The sequence below is a fragment of the Tachysurus vachellii genome, chromosome 18 (genome assembly GCF_030014155.1).
Source record: "Tachysurus vachellii isolate PV-2020 chromosome 18, HZAU_Pvac_v1, whole genome shotgun sequence".
Classification (NCBI taxonomy): domain Eukaryota; kingdom Metazoa; phylum Chordata; class Actinopteri; order Siluriformes; family Bagridae; genus Tachysurus; species Tachysurus vachellii.
The window spans coordinates 16021771-16036761 of NC_083477.1; the positions used below are offsets into that span (position 1 = coordinate 16021771).

A 14991-nucleotide genomic window follows, 5' to 3' on the forward strand; every position below is an offset into this window, starting at 1 on the left:
AGAGGTGCGTCAACCAAGACAGCCCCACAACATCCAGAGACTTGAGGTACTTGGGGCGGATCTCATCCACCCCGGTGCCTTATCACTGAGGAGCTTTTCAACTACCTCAGTGACCTCAGATTGGGGGATCGACAAGTCCACAACCGAGCCCTCGGTCTCTGCTTCCTCAGTGGAAGACATGTTGGTGGGGTTGAGGAGATCCTCGAAGTACTCCTTCCACCCGCCGAGGATGTCCCCAGTCGAAGTCAGCAAATTCCCACTCCCACTGTAAACAGTGTGTGCAGGGCACTGCTTCCCCCTTCTAAGGCGCCGGACGGTTTGCCAGAATTTCTTTGAGGCCAACCGATAGTCCTTCTCCATGGCCTCACCGAACTCCTCCCAGACCCGAGTTTTCGCCTCCGCAACCACCCGGGCTGAAGCTTGCTTGGCCCTCCGGTACCTATCAGCTGCCTCCGGAGTCCCCCAAGCCAACCAGGCTCGATAGGACTCCTTCTTCAGCTTGACGGAAAAAGCTCTGCCCCTGCTATAGCCTCTTACTTGAGGTACTACCAAATAGCCTGCACCTTTTGATCAAAGTCGGCATGATGGATCATAAAAAACTAAAAGATCTCTCAAGTGCTTTATAGGTTAGTAATAGTATTTTATAATCAATTAGAAACTTGACTGGGAGCCAATGCAATGGGGTGATATGTTCATATCTTCTGGTTCTAGTTAGGACACTTGCTACTGCTTTCTGGACTAACTGGAGCTTGTTTATGTTCCTACTGGAACATCCAGACAGTAAAACATTACAATAAGCCAACCTAGAGGTAACAAATTCATAAACTAATGTTTCTGCATCATATAATGACATCTTTTTTTTTTATCTTAGCAATGTTTCTGAGATGAAATAAGGCTACCCTTCAAATGAGAGACCGGTATCAATAATCACACCAAGGTTTTTTACTGCTGCACATGATGTAATAGAAAGACCATCCAGAGTTACTCTGTAATCAGAAAGCTTACGTTTGGCTGCCTGTGGACCTGGTAAAAGCACTTTTGTCTTGTCAGAGTTAAGAAGGAGGAAGTTAGTAAGCATCCTCTGTCTAATGTCCTTCACACAATCTTAGCTGAAACATATGTCATCAGCAATGCAGGTGTCATCAACAATACCATGTATACGTATAATTGCACCAAGGGGTAGCATATAGAGAGATAAAGCAATGGGTCTAAAACAGAACCTTGCGGAACACAGACCATTACCTTAGTTTGTTTAGAGTAGTCACTATTTAGATCTATGAACTGATAGTGATCTGTCAAATAAGACCTGAGCCAGGAGAGGGCTGTCCCTTTAACACCAACAACATGTTCTAGCCTATCATGGAGAATAGCATGGTCAGTGGTATCAAAAGCTGCACTAAGATCAAGCAACACCATCAAAGAGACACAACCCTGATCAGAGACCAGCAACTTTAACCAGCGCTGTCTCTGTGCTATGATGAGGCCTAAATCCTGACTGATACATTTCATGAATATTATTCCTATGTAGGTATGAGCATAACTGCTGAGCTACAACCTTTTCTAGGATCTTGGAGATAAAGGAGGGGTTTGATATTGGCCTATAGTTGGATAGCTGGCTTGGGTCGAGGTCAGATTTTTTAATCAAAGGAAAAAAGATTTCGGCACATAGCCAGTGCTAAGGGAAGAATTTATTATCTTAGAATGGGTTGGATAGCTACTGGTATTATCTGTTTAAAGAAACAAGTGGGTAGGGGATCCATTAATAAGGTTTATAATTTTGAAGAAGAAATCAGTGAAATTAAGTCAGTCTGTGAAATTAATGCTTGCACTTCACCCTTGACGCTGATGTTCAGTTCCTCCCTCATGCTCTCCCTGTGCATCACGATTTCCTCAGGATACTCCAGTTTTTTTGCCTATGTTGTGTGAATGGTGCGTGAACTTTTAATGAATTGGCACCCTATCCACCCTGTGTCCAAGTCCTCTGGGACAGAAGACAGGTGCCCTATGACACAGAGTAGGATCATTGCTACAGAAAAGTGGATTTTATTACAAAACATTTCAAGTCAAGAAGCTTTTATTGTCATTTCAACAATATATAGCTGTTGCAGTACACAGTGAAATGAGACAACGTTTCTCCAGGATCATGGTGCTACATAAAACAAAGACAGGGCTAGGACTTAGTAAGTAGTCCTAGCCACATAAAGTGCAACTGTGCAACCTGGTGCAAACAGTGCAAGACACGACAAACAAGACAGTGCAGGACAATACAAACAAGACAGACAAGACAGTGCTGGACAAAAGACAGTGCAGACAAAAGGTTACAAGACAATACGCAAAATAGAAAAAAGACAGTACACAAAAGACAGTAAACAAAAAACAGCGCTGACCGACCAGTGTCAATACTGTATGTAAATACTGTTCAGACAATATTGCGTGCAGTAATACTAGAATGAACACAGTTTCTTAGCAGCAGGTCCCTGAAATAGTGTATAAGATTGTGCAAAAACAGCAACAACTGAAATATTGTACAGTATGAGCAAAATGACTGAAATGTTAGACAGTGTGTGCAAAGAGCAAAAAAGTAAAAAAGTGTGCAAAACAGCATGTAAACAGCTTGTAAACAGTAAGCATGTAAACAGTTTGATGAATGTAAGCATGTAAACAGTTTGATGAATGTAACATTTATATATTTCTATGAGTATCTATAGAAGCAGTATTGTTATTTTTGCATGTATACATGCAAACATACAAATCAAGCATTTTTAAATCAATCATTTCAGTGTACAGTGGTCAGTGGTGTTTACTAGTTTCTTAAGGATTATAACTTGATGCTTTGATGTACACACTGGTGTACACACTAGAGTAACTGGCTCAGAGGAGTCACACTGTATGTTTGGTTGTGTGTTTTTGGAGCTTGTCTCCTGGTGTCCTGAGCTGCTAATGAGGCCCCAGGACACACACACACACACATACACACACACACACACACATTATCTGCTCTTACTAATTCATGGTGTACTTAAGCTTGCTGTTGTATCACTATAAATGGGTCTGAGTGGCTTTTTTTGTAATAGGCAATGTTCCATATCACAATATGTGTCATATATTGAACAGATTTATGGGATTAAATTGACTGAAAAGGACACATGCACGGCTCCATCGGCACTTATGACGCCTCATTCAGTTGAGGAGACGTTTATCTCTACATCCGGAAATGCTGCTTATCTTCTTAACTCTTTTAACCCTGAAACTTTAAAGCTGCTATTAGGAAAATGTTCCTGTAAATAAATATTGTTTTATTCCCAGGCTGTTTTGATTTAGCAGTATGTTCAGTACTAACATCGATGTGTCCTGTTGCCCCTGGTGTCTTTTTCACGCTTTTGCTTTTTTGTGTTTTCATACTATTTAGTACTATAGTGTGCACTGTTGGGTTTGGCCTAATTATTCACAATACTAATGATATAAACAATTATGCTATCATTATTGCCATTATTATTAGAAGAGAATAAAAATTTATTAACCAGTGCTTGTTTTTTACCTGCTTTCTGTAATCATCAGTGAGTTTCTCCACTCGCAAGCTATAGTTATGTCTTTAGGCAAAACAAGTGTAAATATCCAGAACAATTCCACAATGGATTAATTAGATGACTTTAATTCTCTCTCTCTCTCTCTCTCTCTCTCTCTCTCTCTCTCTCTCTCTCTCTCTCTCTCTCTCTCTCTCTCTCTCTCTCTCTCTCTCTCTCTCTCTCTCTCTCTCTCTCTCTCTCTCACACACACACACACTCTGTTTCTCCCTCTGATTGTCTTCTGGCTCTTGTCTCCTGTACTACATCTCCTGTGGTCAGTCACCTTCTGTGCCCGAGGTTGGGATGTGATGACATTTGACATATCCGATCTGGTGTACTATATGCTGTACAAGTGGAAATTTACTTCCACTTGTTTTGACCCGACAGCCTTGACACTATTTACAAAATTAAAATACTTTACTAAAATACACTTTTTTAAATAGAATTAAGTAATCTATATATATTCTGATTCTCCTGCATTAACCAGTCAAACCAGTCTAACCAGTTCTTTCAATATTAAACACATATGTTTAATATAAGAGACAAAAATGGATACTGAATATGAATGAACACTTACACCACTCTGGAAGACCACAGGCACAAGTTACTTTCATGTTTTTCCATCAGGGTTGGGAGCGTGGTGGTTTATTCCTCATGCTTCAGATGTTTCTTTTGGGGGTATTTCAGTTTTCTCCCTCTTTCCAAAGAAATGATTCTAAATATTGGTAATTCTAAACTTTTTGTAGTGTGTGAGTGTGTGTGAGAGTGTCTCCGGTGATGGTCCCCTGCTTCGTGTCCGGAGTCCTCTGGGATAGACTCCAGACTCCGTTTGTCGCTGTGTAGGATACGCAGCACAGAAAATGGATGGAGGTTTCCATCATCTGTACTATACATTTAAAAATAGTTTTTGTCAGGCAATATACTCATGATAAATATTGCCTCATTTGTCTTCTTTCAGGTTGTGATGAGATCCTGAAGAACATTCTGGATTCAACCACCATGGACACAAACTCATATCAGACAGACAACTTCTATTATCAGGTAGGAGGATGATTCCGAGCATGTGATATGTATTTTTTTATTTTAAATTAGATAAATGTTGCATTGCTTGGTCACATTTAAGTGACTTTGAATAGTTACTTCTTCTTGTATGGCTTGTTTTGATTCGATGGGTGGTGTTTTGGGGTGTAACCAGTGGAGGAGAGAATGAATTGGAGGGTGTTAGTGATGCATTTTAAGTCATTGATAAAGTGAGAACATATATAGATAGAGAGAAAACGTTATTTGTCACATATACACTCACCGGCCACTTTATTAGGTACACCTGTCCAACTGCTCGTTAACGCAAATTTCTAATCAGCCAATCACATGGCAGCAACTCAATACATTTAGGCATGTAGACAAGGTCAAGACGATCTGCTGCAGTTCAAACCAAGCGTCAGAATGGGGAAGAAAGGTGATTTAAGTGACTTTGAACGCAGCATGGTTGTTGGTGCCAGACGGGCTGGTCTGAGTATTTCAGAAACTGCTGATCTACTGGGATTTTCACGCACAACCATCTCTAGGCTTTACAGAGAATGGTCCAAAAAAGAGAAAATATCCAGTGAGCGGCAGTTCTGTGGGCGCAAATGCCTTGTTGATGCCAGATGTCAGAGGAGAATGGCCAGACTGGTTCGAGCTGATAGAAAGGCAACAGTAACTCAAATAACCACTCGTTACAACCGAGGTATGCAGAAGAGCATCTCTGAACGCACAACACGTCGAACCTTGAGGTGGATGGGCTACAGCAGCAGAAGACCACACCGGTACTAGTAAGGTGTACCTAATAAAGTGGCTGGTGAGTGTATATGCTACATCACAGTGAATTTGGAACGGTGAGGGTTAAAGGCCGTGCTCAAAGGCCCCCAGTATTTTTAAGCAGTAGATATTAAGACCTGCCTAAAAAGATGTGATTTTACACACGCGCACACACACACACATACACACACACACACACACACACACACACACACACACACACACACACACACACACACACACACACACACACACACACAGTGTAATTGTGTGTCCCAACACTAGATGTCAGTATTCAAATAATAAGTTGAATAAAAGTCTTCTTTTTTACTGAACACTGCCATCTAGTGGTAATAGATAGAAATGACAGCGAGAGCTCAATTTAGGTTGGAAAAAAGATAATAATTCAATAATTAATACATGATTTCGGTATTTTCCAAAGATTGAAAGTTTACAAAGCAAAGAAGGGAAAATTTGTCTGGGAGAGAATGAATTGAAGAAAGAAAGATTGTGTGGGGTAATGGGTTTTTTTAAGATTTATCCACACGTTGTCTCTTTACAAACTTGTCTAGCTGCAATACCACATGACTTCAGGCTCAGAGCTAACAGATAAACAGGTGCTATAAACCTACAAAATAGACTGATAAATAATATACGTCTTATCAAGTGGTCAGTATGAGTAGGCTGTTTAAAAGCAACATCAATGCTGAACTGTCTCTAATTTGAAACCCTGTTTTTCCTGAGCAACAAATTGATTATTGTATAAATAAGGAACACTTCTTATTAGCAGTTCAGTGCACTGAAAAAAAATTCTTACACTGTTCGTATTTTATTCATTCAAATAACAAATTAAAAGCATGATAAAATAATATACATCTAGTGGTAGAACTTGGTTTAAACATATATGTATAAAATAAATAAAAAGTGCTATTTTGTACTTCTTATTTGTTTAGCATTGTTTTAGGCTTTTTTTAGTTTTAATTTTTAAATGATCTCATCCCTTTGTGTTACTTTTTTCATATTACATTTGATAACACAGAAAAAAAACGAGTTATTTCCTTCTTTGGTTTGTGTTTCTCTGATCTCTGATCTTTCTGAACGTCTTTAAAGGTACATGCTCGTGTTTGAAGGAAAGTGTTGTAGAGAGGCTACTGCAAATCCCTGTTTAAGATGCTTTTACTCAAGAAAATCTGGCAACCTTACGGGCATCAACTGCATGCAGGACATTTGCATCTAAATGTGGAGCATAGGAAATTGATTTAATCGGCTGTGTAATGCAACACTGAATACAGATAACTTTCATTGAATAAATACCGGCCTCCAGTCCCCATTTATTTTAGTCTGTCATTTATTAGACTACACACTGTATATGTAAGATTTTAAATGTTAAAAAGATCTTGGAACTGCAATGGACGTTTAGTGCAGGTTTGTTTTATCTTTAGTGTGTAACTTAGCTGTAGAGACTCGGATGGAGCTGTGAAGATACAGATGAATGGATCCTGACCTTGAGAGCGACATTGAGAATGCAAAGAGTGCCAACTGCACAGTTCTGTGTGTGTGTGTGTGTGTGTCTTTTTATGGCAAGATTAAAGCCCTGAGGATCAGTCACTCTTGAACCATCATACACTTATAGTTGCACACTTATATTGAGTCAAAGTGGCGACAATTATACACTGAGAGTAAAGCTAATGTTACACCTTATGTGTGTGTCATATCTCGCGTGCATGTGTGTGTGCATGTGTGTGTGTGTGTCTGTGGTACATGAGGTTTATTTTTGATGTGTGAACAGGAAGTGGTATTGATGTGCCATGCCTGCACTGAAATAACACCCACCCTTGTGTTTGTTCCATCCAACGCTCCCAGTTTTACCTCTATCTATCTGTCTGTCTGTCTGTCTTCATTGTCTGTGTTCTTCCTTTTTTCTGTCTGTGTTCCTCCTACCTCTCTGTGCTTCACCTTCTCTTTCTTACTATATACAATCATAAGAACCATCTACTGTATGTACAGTGTGAGAGTGTGTGTGTGTGTGTGTGTGTGTGTGTGTGTGTGTGTGTGTGTATGGGTGAGTGCGTTTGTATTGAACTCCTGGGAATTATGGAAAATTAGAAACTGGGGCAGAACTGATGCAGTGTGGGAAGCAGAATGAAAAATGGCTCCTCTTTCACTCACTACTGTTCCGAATGATAACAAGCTTAAAGCATGTGCTTCCTGGATATAAGACTCCAGGGTGTAAGGTGCACCACTGAATTCTTTGCAGTATTTTTAATTTTTTACAGAAAGAATGCATTCGAGTCTCTTATCAATTCTACATCGATAGCTAACTAATGCTATATTCGCACGTACAGCAAGTCACAGAGACATTACTGACTGGAAAGCATTTATTTTCAATGAAACACTAACCACTAGATGAAAGTAGGAGTGTCCGGCCATGCGGCAAAGTTGAGAAACGTGAACTTTATGCAAATATTGAGTGACTTGGTGGAAGCGACTACCAATAGGAGTGAAGACAGTAGTGCGCACGTGATCATTAGCAAAGAGCACACACTGCTTCTTCTTTATCTCGTATGATATGATGCCTGAAAAAACACTGCTGTACTGTATGTTATACACAAACCAAATCTCCCTCCAGAAGGTTTCATTTTAGCGGAAAAGAAACTGATTGGTTGTCAAGTGGAATGTTTTTTGTTCCCGCCACTGATAAACGTGATTATTATACTGTAGCAACCAGTAGTAGGAACTGTGACTGGAGACATGCAGTGAAAAACACTGGAGCGTAATGATGTATAATGTATAAAGTATCAGTGGTGTATGATGTACATGAATTCCAAATGTGACCCAACTGCTTTGACTGTGAAGACTACTTCAGGCTTGCCAGAGTGACCCACATCAGTTCAGGAGCACCATGTTTTAGAAAACGTTTCCCTTTCCTGACTCAGCAAGAATACTTTTTTAAATGTTTTACCATAATGGTTACACACTGCACCTTTGATTGATGTATAACTATCAATGGTTTTGAGTAACTAGCGACTAGTGATTTAAGTAGACATGATGCAAAATATAAATTCTAGATATCACGATTATCCACAATGCTTTTTGACTCCCTGTTCATAGTGGAGCCAGTTAGACAGATAGATTTAACCAGCGCTTCATCGTTGCCTGAAGAGAGTGATGCGGCAGAGCTTTAGTCCTTTAAAGCTAGTCACCTCTGTATGAATAGATCAGTTTTCCTAATTTCACTCTAACATCATCCTCTGCACCGTCCTGCTTGCCTGCTTTCATAACTCAGCATGATGGCATTGTATAGCTGCATTGGATTCTGGAATATTGAGTGTGTGCTGTTTCCAGTAGCTTGAGAACTGGATAAATTAATAATAGTTTGCATGTTCTCCCCATGCTTTAGTTTCTTCAGGGATCTCTGGTTTTCCCCCTCAGACAAAAAAAATGTGTTGTAGGCTGATAGGCATCTCTAAATTGTCCATGGTGTGTGTGTGATTGTGCCCTGTGACGGGTTGATACCCTGTCCAGGGTGCCCCACACCTCATGCCCCAAGTCCACTGGGATAGACTCCAGGATCTGTGTAGGATAAGAATGAAAGAAATTGGATGAAAAAATTGAGTTAGTAAAGGAACTCTTTCTGTTTTCAGCTCCAAACCAAATCCTTAGCTTTCAAACCTTTGATACTTTTATTCCTTTTGTAGCTGCAGTGTGAAAAGCAATGTACCTTTGTGTCATCAGAGCAGCACACAAGCACAATCACAAGGTCACTAATATAAATATATTTCATACGGAGAGTTTTCCTTAAAAATGTTCTCATAGAAGCCTGTGTATATGAACTAAATGGAACAAATTCGAAAAATACAGGTATTAACAATTTACAGTTTTTTTTTTACAAGGTTTACTGGAGAACTGTGTGTGTAAGTGTGTGCAGTGGTAGGCTCACACGCTCTAGTTGATGTCAGGGGATGGCCCAACTGAATAGTTGCCTGGCAACAGCAGAGAGGGGGAGAGAGAGATGGACAGAGAGAGAGAGAGAGAGAGAGAGAGAGGAAGGAGTGGCCAGAGCTCAACAACTGTTGGCAGTGAGCGTGTGAGTGTGTGTGTTCTCGTGTTTGAACGTGCATGGTAACGGAGTATGAGCTTAGGGGAAGCGTGGATGCATGTGATTTCGTGCATGTGTGGGTGTGTAAGCTGTGAGACGCTCTGAGCTCTGAGGAGGTGAGCTGCAGAGTGTGCATGTGTGTGCGGGTGTGTGTTTGGCGGATTTTGATCTTTTTGGTCTCACCTGTTGGAGCGAGAGACGGAAGAGCACTGGATGTCCACGGACGATGGAAGGATGAGAGAGGGAGGGAGTGAACACTCCATCCTGACACCTAGGGTAAGAGAGAGAGTAGGGAAGAGAATGGGAGAGATAACGGGTGCGGCATACAAGCAGGTTCAGTTGTTTTAGTCCTCTATGTGTGTGTGTAGGTGTGTATGTGTATAGTGCTGTCTCTTTTATTTGAAAAGTAATGTCTGTGTCTAGAATCTAAATATTAAAGGGTATTTGTCCATAGCTAACACTAGGGTTTTAACAGTCTTGGTAGAAGGCCACTCCCACATAGCAGTCTTGGTGTGAAGTGCATGTGTGTTTTATTTATGCTCGTGTCGCATGGCACTGAACACGGTCAGTAACTTTTCACGTCGCCTGTCACCAATTCTGCTTACAAATGTTCATGGTGAGAGAGTGAGAAATCTCATAAATATAACTGAGACAATATGAGCTGTCACATGTCAGACCCATGCAGAAACAACCACACCCCACCTGCTACATTCTCTCAGCATCCGATGCAGGACAAGAAGTTGTCCAGCCTGTACAACCCTCAGCCTATAGACCTCCACATATTACAATCCATAATGTAGTACAACCACATCAGGGGAGGGTTTGGTGAAGACTAGAGGAGATGAAATGGTATCGTCTGCTTTGAGGAGTTAACGCATCCAAAAATCCAGTCCCATCTTTCTTGTCTCCATAGCAACATTTACATTTCTGGCACTTTGCTGACACCCTCATTCAGAGTAAATTACATTTACTCAAATGAGAGTTAAGGGTCTTGTTCAAGGGCCGAGCAGTGTCAGCTTGGTGGACCTGGGATTTAAAACTCACGGTCTTCTGAGCAGTAATCCAACACCAAACTACACAGAGGTGTTGGGCAGGAATCAAACCCGTAACCCTAAAGGTGTGAGCTGAACTTGTGAAACAGTGCCTCAGCCATGCTTCCTGTGGCAAAAGGTATAAAGAGATACCCATCACATCACATCACATCATACACACAAGAGTCACTAGAAAACATGTATCATACCTTGCAGAGACTAGCTTGCTAGCTTCTAGTCAAATTACGCAAGATTATGAGATTAGTCAGGTCTAAGCTGAAGCCACAGGACACGAGGAGATAAAGTAGTATGACCTTAAGCATAATGTCGCGTGTAATATAGCTTATGTCTCAGTGTCAGTGTTAGTGTTAAATATGCTGTATGCTTACAAGCACTAGGTTGTTAGTAACATTGGTTGAACACAGGAACATAAACTAGCTATAATTAGCTATAAAAGTTGTCTTAAATACCCAGTTGGCTTGGTGGTGCTAAATGAATAGGAATGAACTGGGTGGTAATCTGTGACAGGGGAACGAGGTCAAACTATTGGCATGCTAATTAGCTTTGTATGTGTGTGTGTGTGTGTGTGTGTGTGTGAGAGAGAGAGAGAGAGAGAGAGAGATTATTGTCTACTCTCCATTCTTGAACTGCCGTTGGTGACCCCATTGTTTCTTGTTGTGTCTCATTACAAAGTTGAACCCTGAAAGAAATCTCTGTCAGTTTCCCTTTACCCTCGTAGCAGCTTATTTATTTGTTTTTTTGGTTTTAGCCACTCAGTTAAATTGGTCATTTGCCAAATCCTACTGTATCACACAGGATGCAGAAATGCAGGAAAACACTCTGCCCTCTTCCACATTCTGTACATGATCTCACAGAAGCTGAGGATTGCCTAGTTTTGCTCTGATTGACAGCTGAACGTGTAATGACCTCCTGATGGCTGTGAAGTCTCATCCTCCGGATTGGAGCTTGTGATCTCTTGAGCACAGGGTGAATATGTTTCTGTTGTTGTACCAAATTTAATAAACCTTAAGCTACATCGTTATTGTTCCAAAGTGCTGAGTGAAAACCACGACTCACGAACAAATATAGAAACAGTTTCTTAGACCAGCAGAGAAGGTTTCACTATAACCAATGTAATGTAAATGTAATATTCCAGGTATGTATGTGAGAGTCACGTTTCATTTATTTCATGTTCACTGTTGATGCTAGTTTTGTTTTGTATTGATAATGCAGTGCCTGGTTTGTATGTGCGGCTCCTGACCATTAAAGAGCTCCCATTATAGAGAATTATACTACAGAGTGTTGTATACTACAATTTTCAAATCAGAAGCGTAATGAATAATTGATTCTGCATCATTTTAACCGACACTGTTGATTGGGCAACAGCTTTAAGGCCCACTATGACGTCATCAAAAAGACACTGCAGCAAGCACCTGGAATTCGTCTGTATTGCGTCTGTGGGAGTCAGCATTTGAAATAAGGTATGAATAAGTAATAATAACTGAGTGTGTGCATAAGTCATGATCCACCATGACCCAGATCCAGATAAAGTGAATAATGTACATCAATAAAATAAAAATGATTATATCTCTACTGAAGATTACACACAAGTCTGTACTCAATCAGCATATGCACTTACATGCATGCAAACACATAGACAATCTCGCACACACACACACACACAGGGAGAACAGAACGCAGAACTCACAGAGCAAATGTGTTCATCTGAATTCTGCAAGCTGAAAAGGTTTGAATTAGGTTTGTTTTTAATGTAGATTATTGAAACAAATAATTAATAATTAATCAGTGAGTGTGTCTGTGTGTATATGCTGATTGAGTGGAGATGTGTGTGTGTGTGTCTGTGTGTGAGCGAGTGTTTATTTATGTGAGTGTCTGCTGATTGAGTCGAGGCTTGTGTTTGTGTGTCTATGTGTTTATGTATGTGAGTGTTTATTTCTGTGTTTGTGTGTCAGTGTATGTGAGTGTCTGTATTTTTATATATGTGATTGTCTATGCGGACTGAGTGGAGACACGTGTGTGTGTGTGTGTGTGTGTGTGTGTGTGTGGGTGTGTGTGTAAAGGTCAGGGAACAATAGCATGACTTCCACTGAAATTCCTCCTTGTTACTCCTGCTGGGATCTTTCTCTCATCTGACAGCGGCAGCTATTAGTCGCGCTTTAACCCTGAGAGAACAAGACATTACAACATTGCAGCATGATTACATGCTGATTCTAGAATACAGAAAATGAAGAATAAGAAAATGAAAAAAAAAAAAAATAGAGAAAGAATATAGAAAGAAAAGGATCCCAAACACACACACCCACACACCTTCCTTGCAGTAATAAACTGCTGCAAGTTTTATTCTAATAGCCGTATCAATTCAATAAAGCAGTGAGTAACACGAGAATAATCCACAGCGGGGTGTGGGGATGCATTTCAGATAGAAAACACGTTCTGTTATAATACTGCGTCTTTTCTCATCTTCTTTGTGTCACAGTATTTCTCCTCTTACAGTTAGATTTCTTGTTGTGGAAACTGTGCAAAGTATCTTCTCTCACCAACAATGTTGTGAAACTTGAACATTACAACAGTCCCAAAACAGTGATGACAAAAACTTCTTAAAAAAATGTTCTCCTTACATCAATCATCAATTCATTGATATAGGTGTGTGTTTGTGTGTGGGTTCTATGTAGCTGAAATGGTCAGCTTCTATAACATAAATTAGTCCAGTCTATGAATGATAGAAGGGTAGTTTCATCTCAACTTGAACTCATCACGCTAAACAGCAATACAAATCTTCTACAGTCTTGTTGTATTGAGTTCAAGCTTCAAAGTCCATGGTTGAGTTTGTGTATAGCCTTGAGCATTTTGCTTTTGGAGCTTCAATATAGGCCTCAGAATTGATAAAACCTGGGTAAAGCTGTGAAGGTTATCTCAAACAAAATGTGTAAGGATCCCAAAAAAGAAAAGAAAAAAAGGCGGAATTTCTGCCGTAATCCATTAGGAAAAAGTTAGCTTTTTGTAGAGGGAATCAGAGCAATGCTAAATTCTGGGTTGGATCATCATCCCCGCAGAAGTGGGTGGTGTTATTAGACAGTGCACGTAGTCATCTGCGTTATATTCAGTCAGCACAGTAATGCAGCTGCAGCAGAAACTGCAATTTACTATTAGACACTCGACATGAAGGTTGTTGCTGATTGAATATTGCACAGTCTAAAAAAGCAGGAAGAATCATCAGCTCTTTCCTTTGCACTCTTTAAACCACAGAAATGACAAAGTTTGCCTGCCTTTCACTTGATCTGTTTAACAGAACATCTGTTTAATAGGTTTATCAGCTTGTGTGGATTTGGCTAACTGAGCACTGCATGACGGATCAAGTTTAGTCAGGAGGCATTGTGGCAGTTTAATGCAGCTTTCTGTTCAAAATGGAGGATGAAGCTGGTTTGAAATTTGTAACAAGATCACAATACTACAAATCTCTAACATTTGTGTGTGCGCGTGTGTGTGCGCGTGTGTGTGCGCACGTGTGTGTGTGTGTGTGTGTGTGGCAGAGTGGGGGTTAGATCATGGAGCTGTGTTAGCTAGCATTCTATTAGCTTGATAGCTAGCAAGTGTGCTGCCGTGACTGTACTTTGTGACCAGTTTTAGGTCAAGACGGTGTTGTGCAGTGTCCAATAAATATGATCTTCAAACATGCTCATCTGATAGAAGCACAATACTTTAACTAATGTTGAAGAAACAAGATAGCTGTAAAAGTCAAACACTCAAAACTGATCTGCCTGTAGGACAACACTCCCAGAAATGTAGAAATACAAATAGAGAGAGAGAGAGAGAGAGAGAGAGAGGATTTAATGTTGTTTTGTATTGTGACTTATATCTCCAGTCTCTAGTCTGCCCACACAATGTGTGTCTGTGTGTGTGTGTGTGTGTGTGTGTGTGTGTGTGTGTGTATTATATTTGTGATAAGTAGCTGTAAAATTCAGCAATGATTGAAGTGGGTGTAAGGAAGTATGTCTCTCAGTGTGTTTATATGTGGTGTAGTTGCAGTAATTGGCAATGAGTTGTGTGTCTGTGTGTGTTTATATGTACTACATAGCTGCAATGGTCGACAGTGATTGTAGTGTGTGTGTTTGGGTGTGAGTGTGTGTGTGTGTGTAAGAGAGATATGTAGCAGCAGTAGTCTGCCATGATTGATGTGTGTGTTTAGATGTGCTATGTAGCTGCAGTGGTCGGCAGTGATTGATGTGTCTGTGTGTGTGTGAGTGTGTTTTCATGTGCTATGCAGCTCAATGGTCGACAGTGATTGAAGTGTGTGTGAGTGTGTGCGTGTGTGTGTGTGAGTGTGTGCTTTTGTGTGTGTGCGCATGTGTGTGTGTTTTCATGTGCTATGCAGCTCAATGGTCGACGGTGATTGAAGTGTGTGTGAGTGTGTGCGTGTGTGTGTGTGTGAGTGTGTGCTTTTGTGTGTGTGCGCATGTGTGTGTGTTTACATGTGCTA

General features: G+C 40.5%; 1 protein-coding gene across 4 annotated transcripts in view; it reads left to right on the forward strand.

Moving 5' to 3' along the window:
• rab11fip4a (RAB11 family interacting protein 4 (class II) a) overlaps positions 1-14991 on the forward strand; it is a 41910-nt gene that overhangs the window by 6529 nt on the left and 20390 nt on the right. For 2 of the 4 annotated variants that reach the window (XM_060893204.1, XM_060893205.1), the window contains exon 3: positions 4525-4607. In XM_060893204.1, the coding sequence (XP_060749187.1) occupies positions 4525-4607 (83 nt within the window). Of the gene's footprint in view, positions 1-4524; positions 4608-9447; positions 9739-11309; positions 11481-11879; positions 11975-14991 lie in introns of those variants that run through there. The other 2 variants (XM_060893207.1, XM_060893206.1) reach the window with 2 other exon arrangements.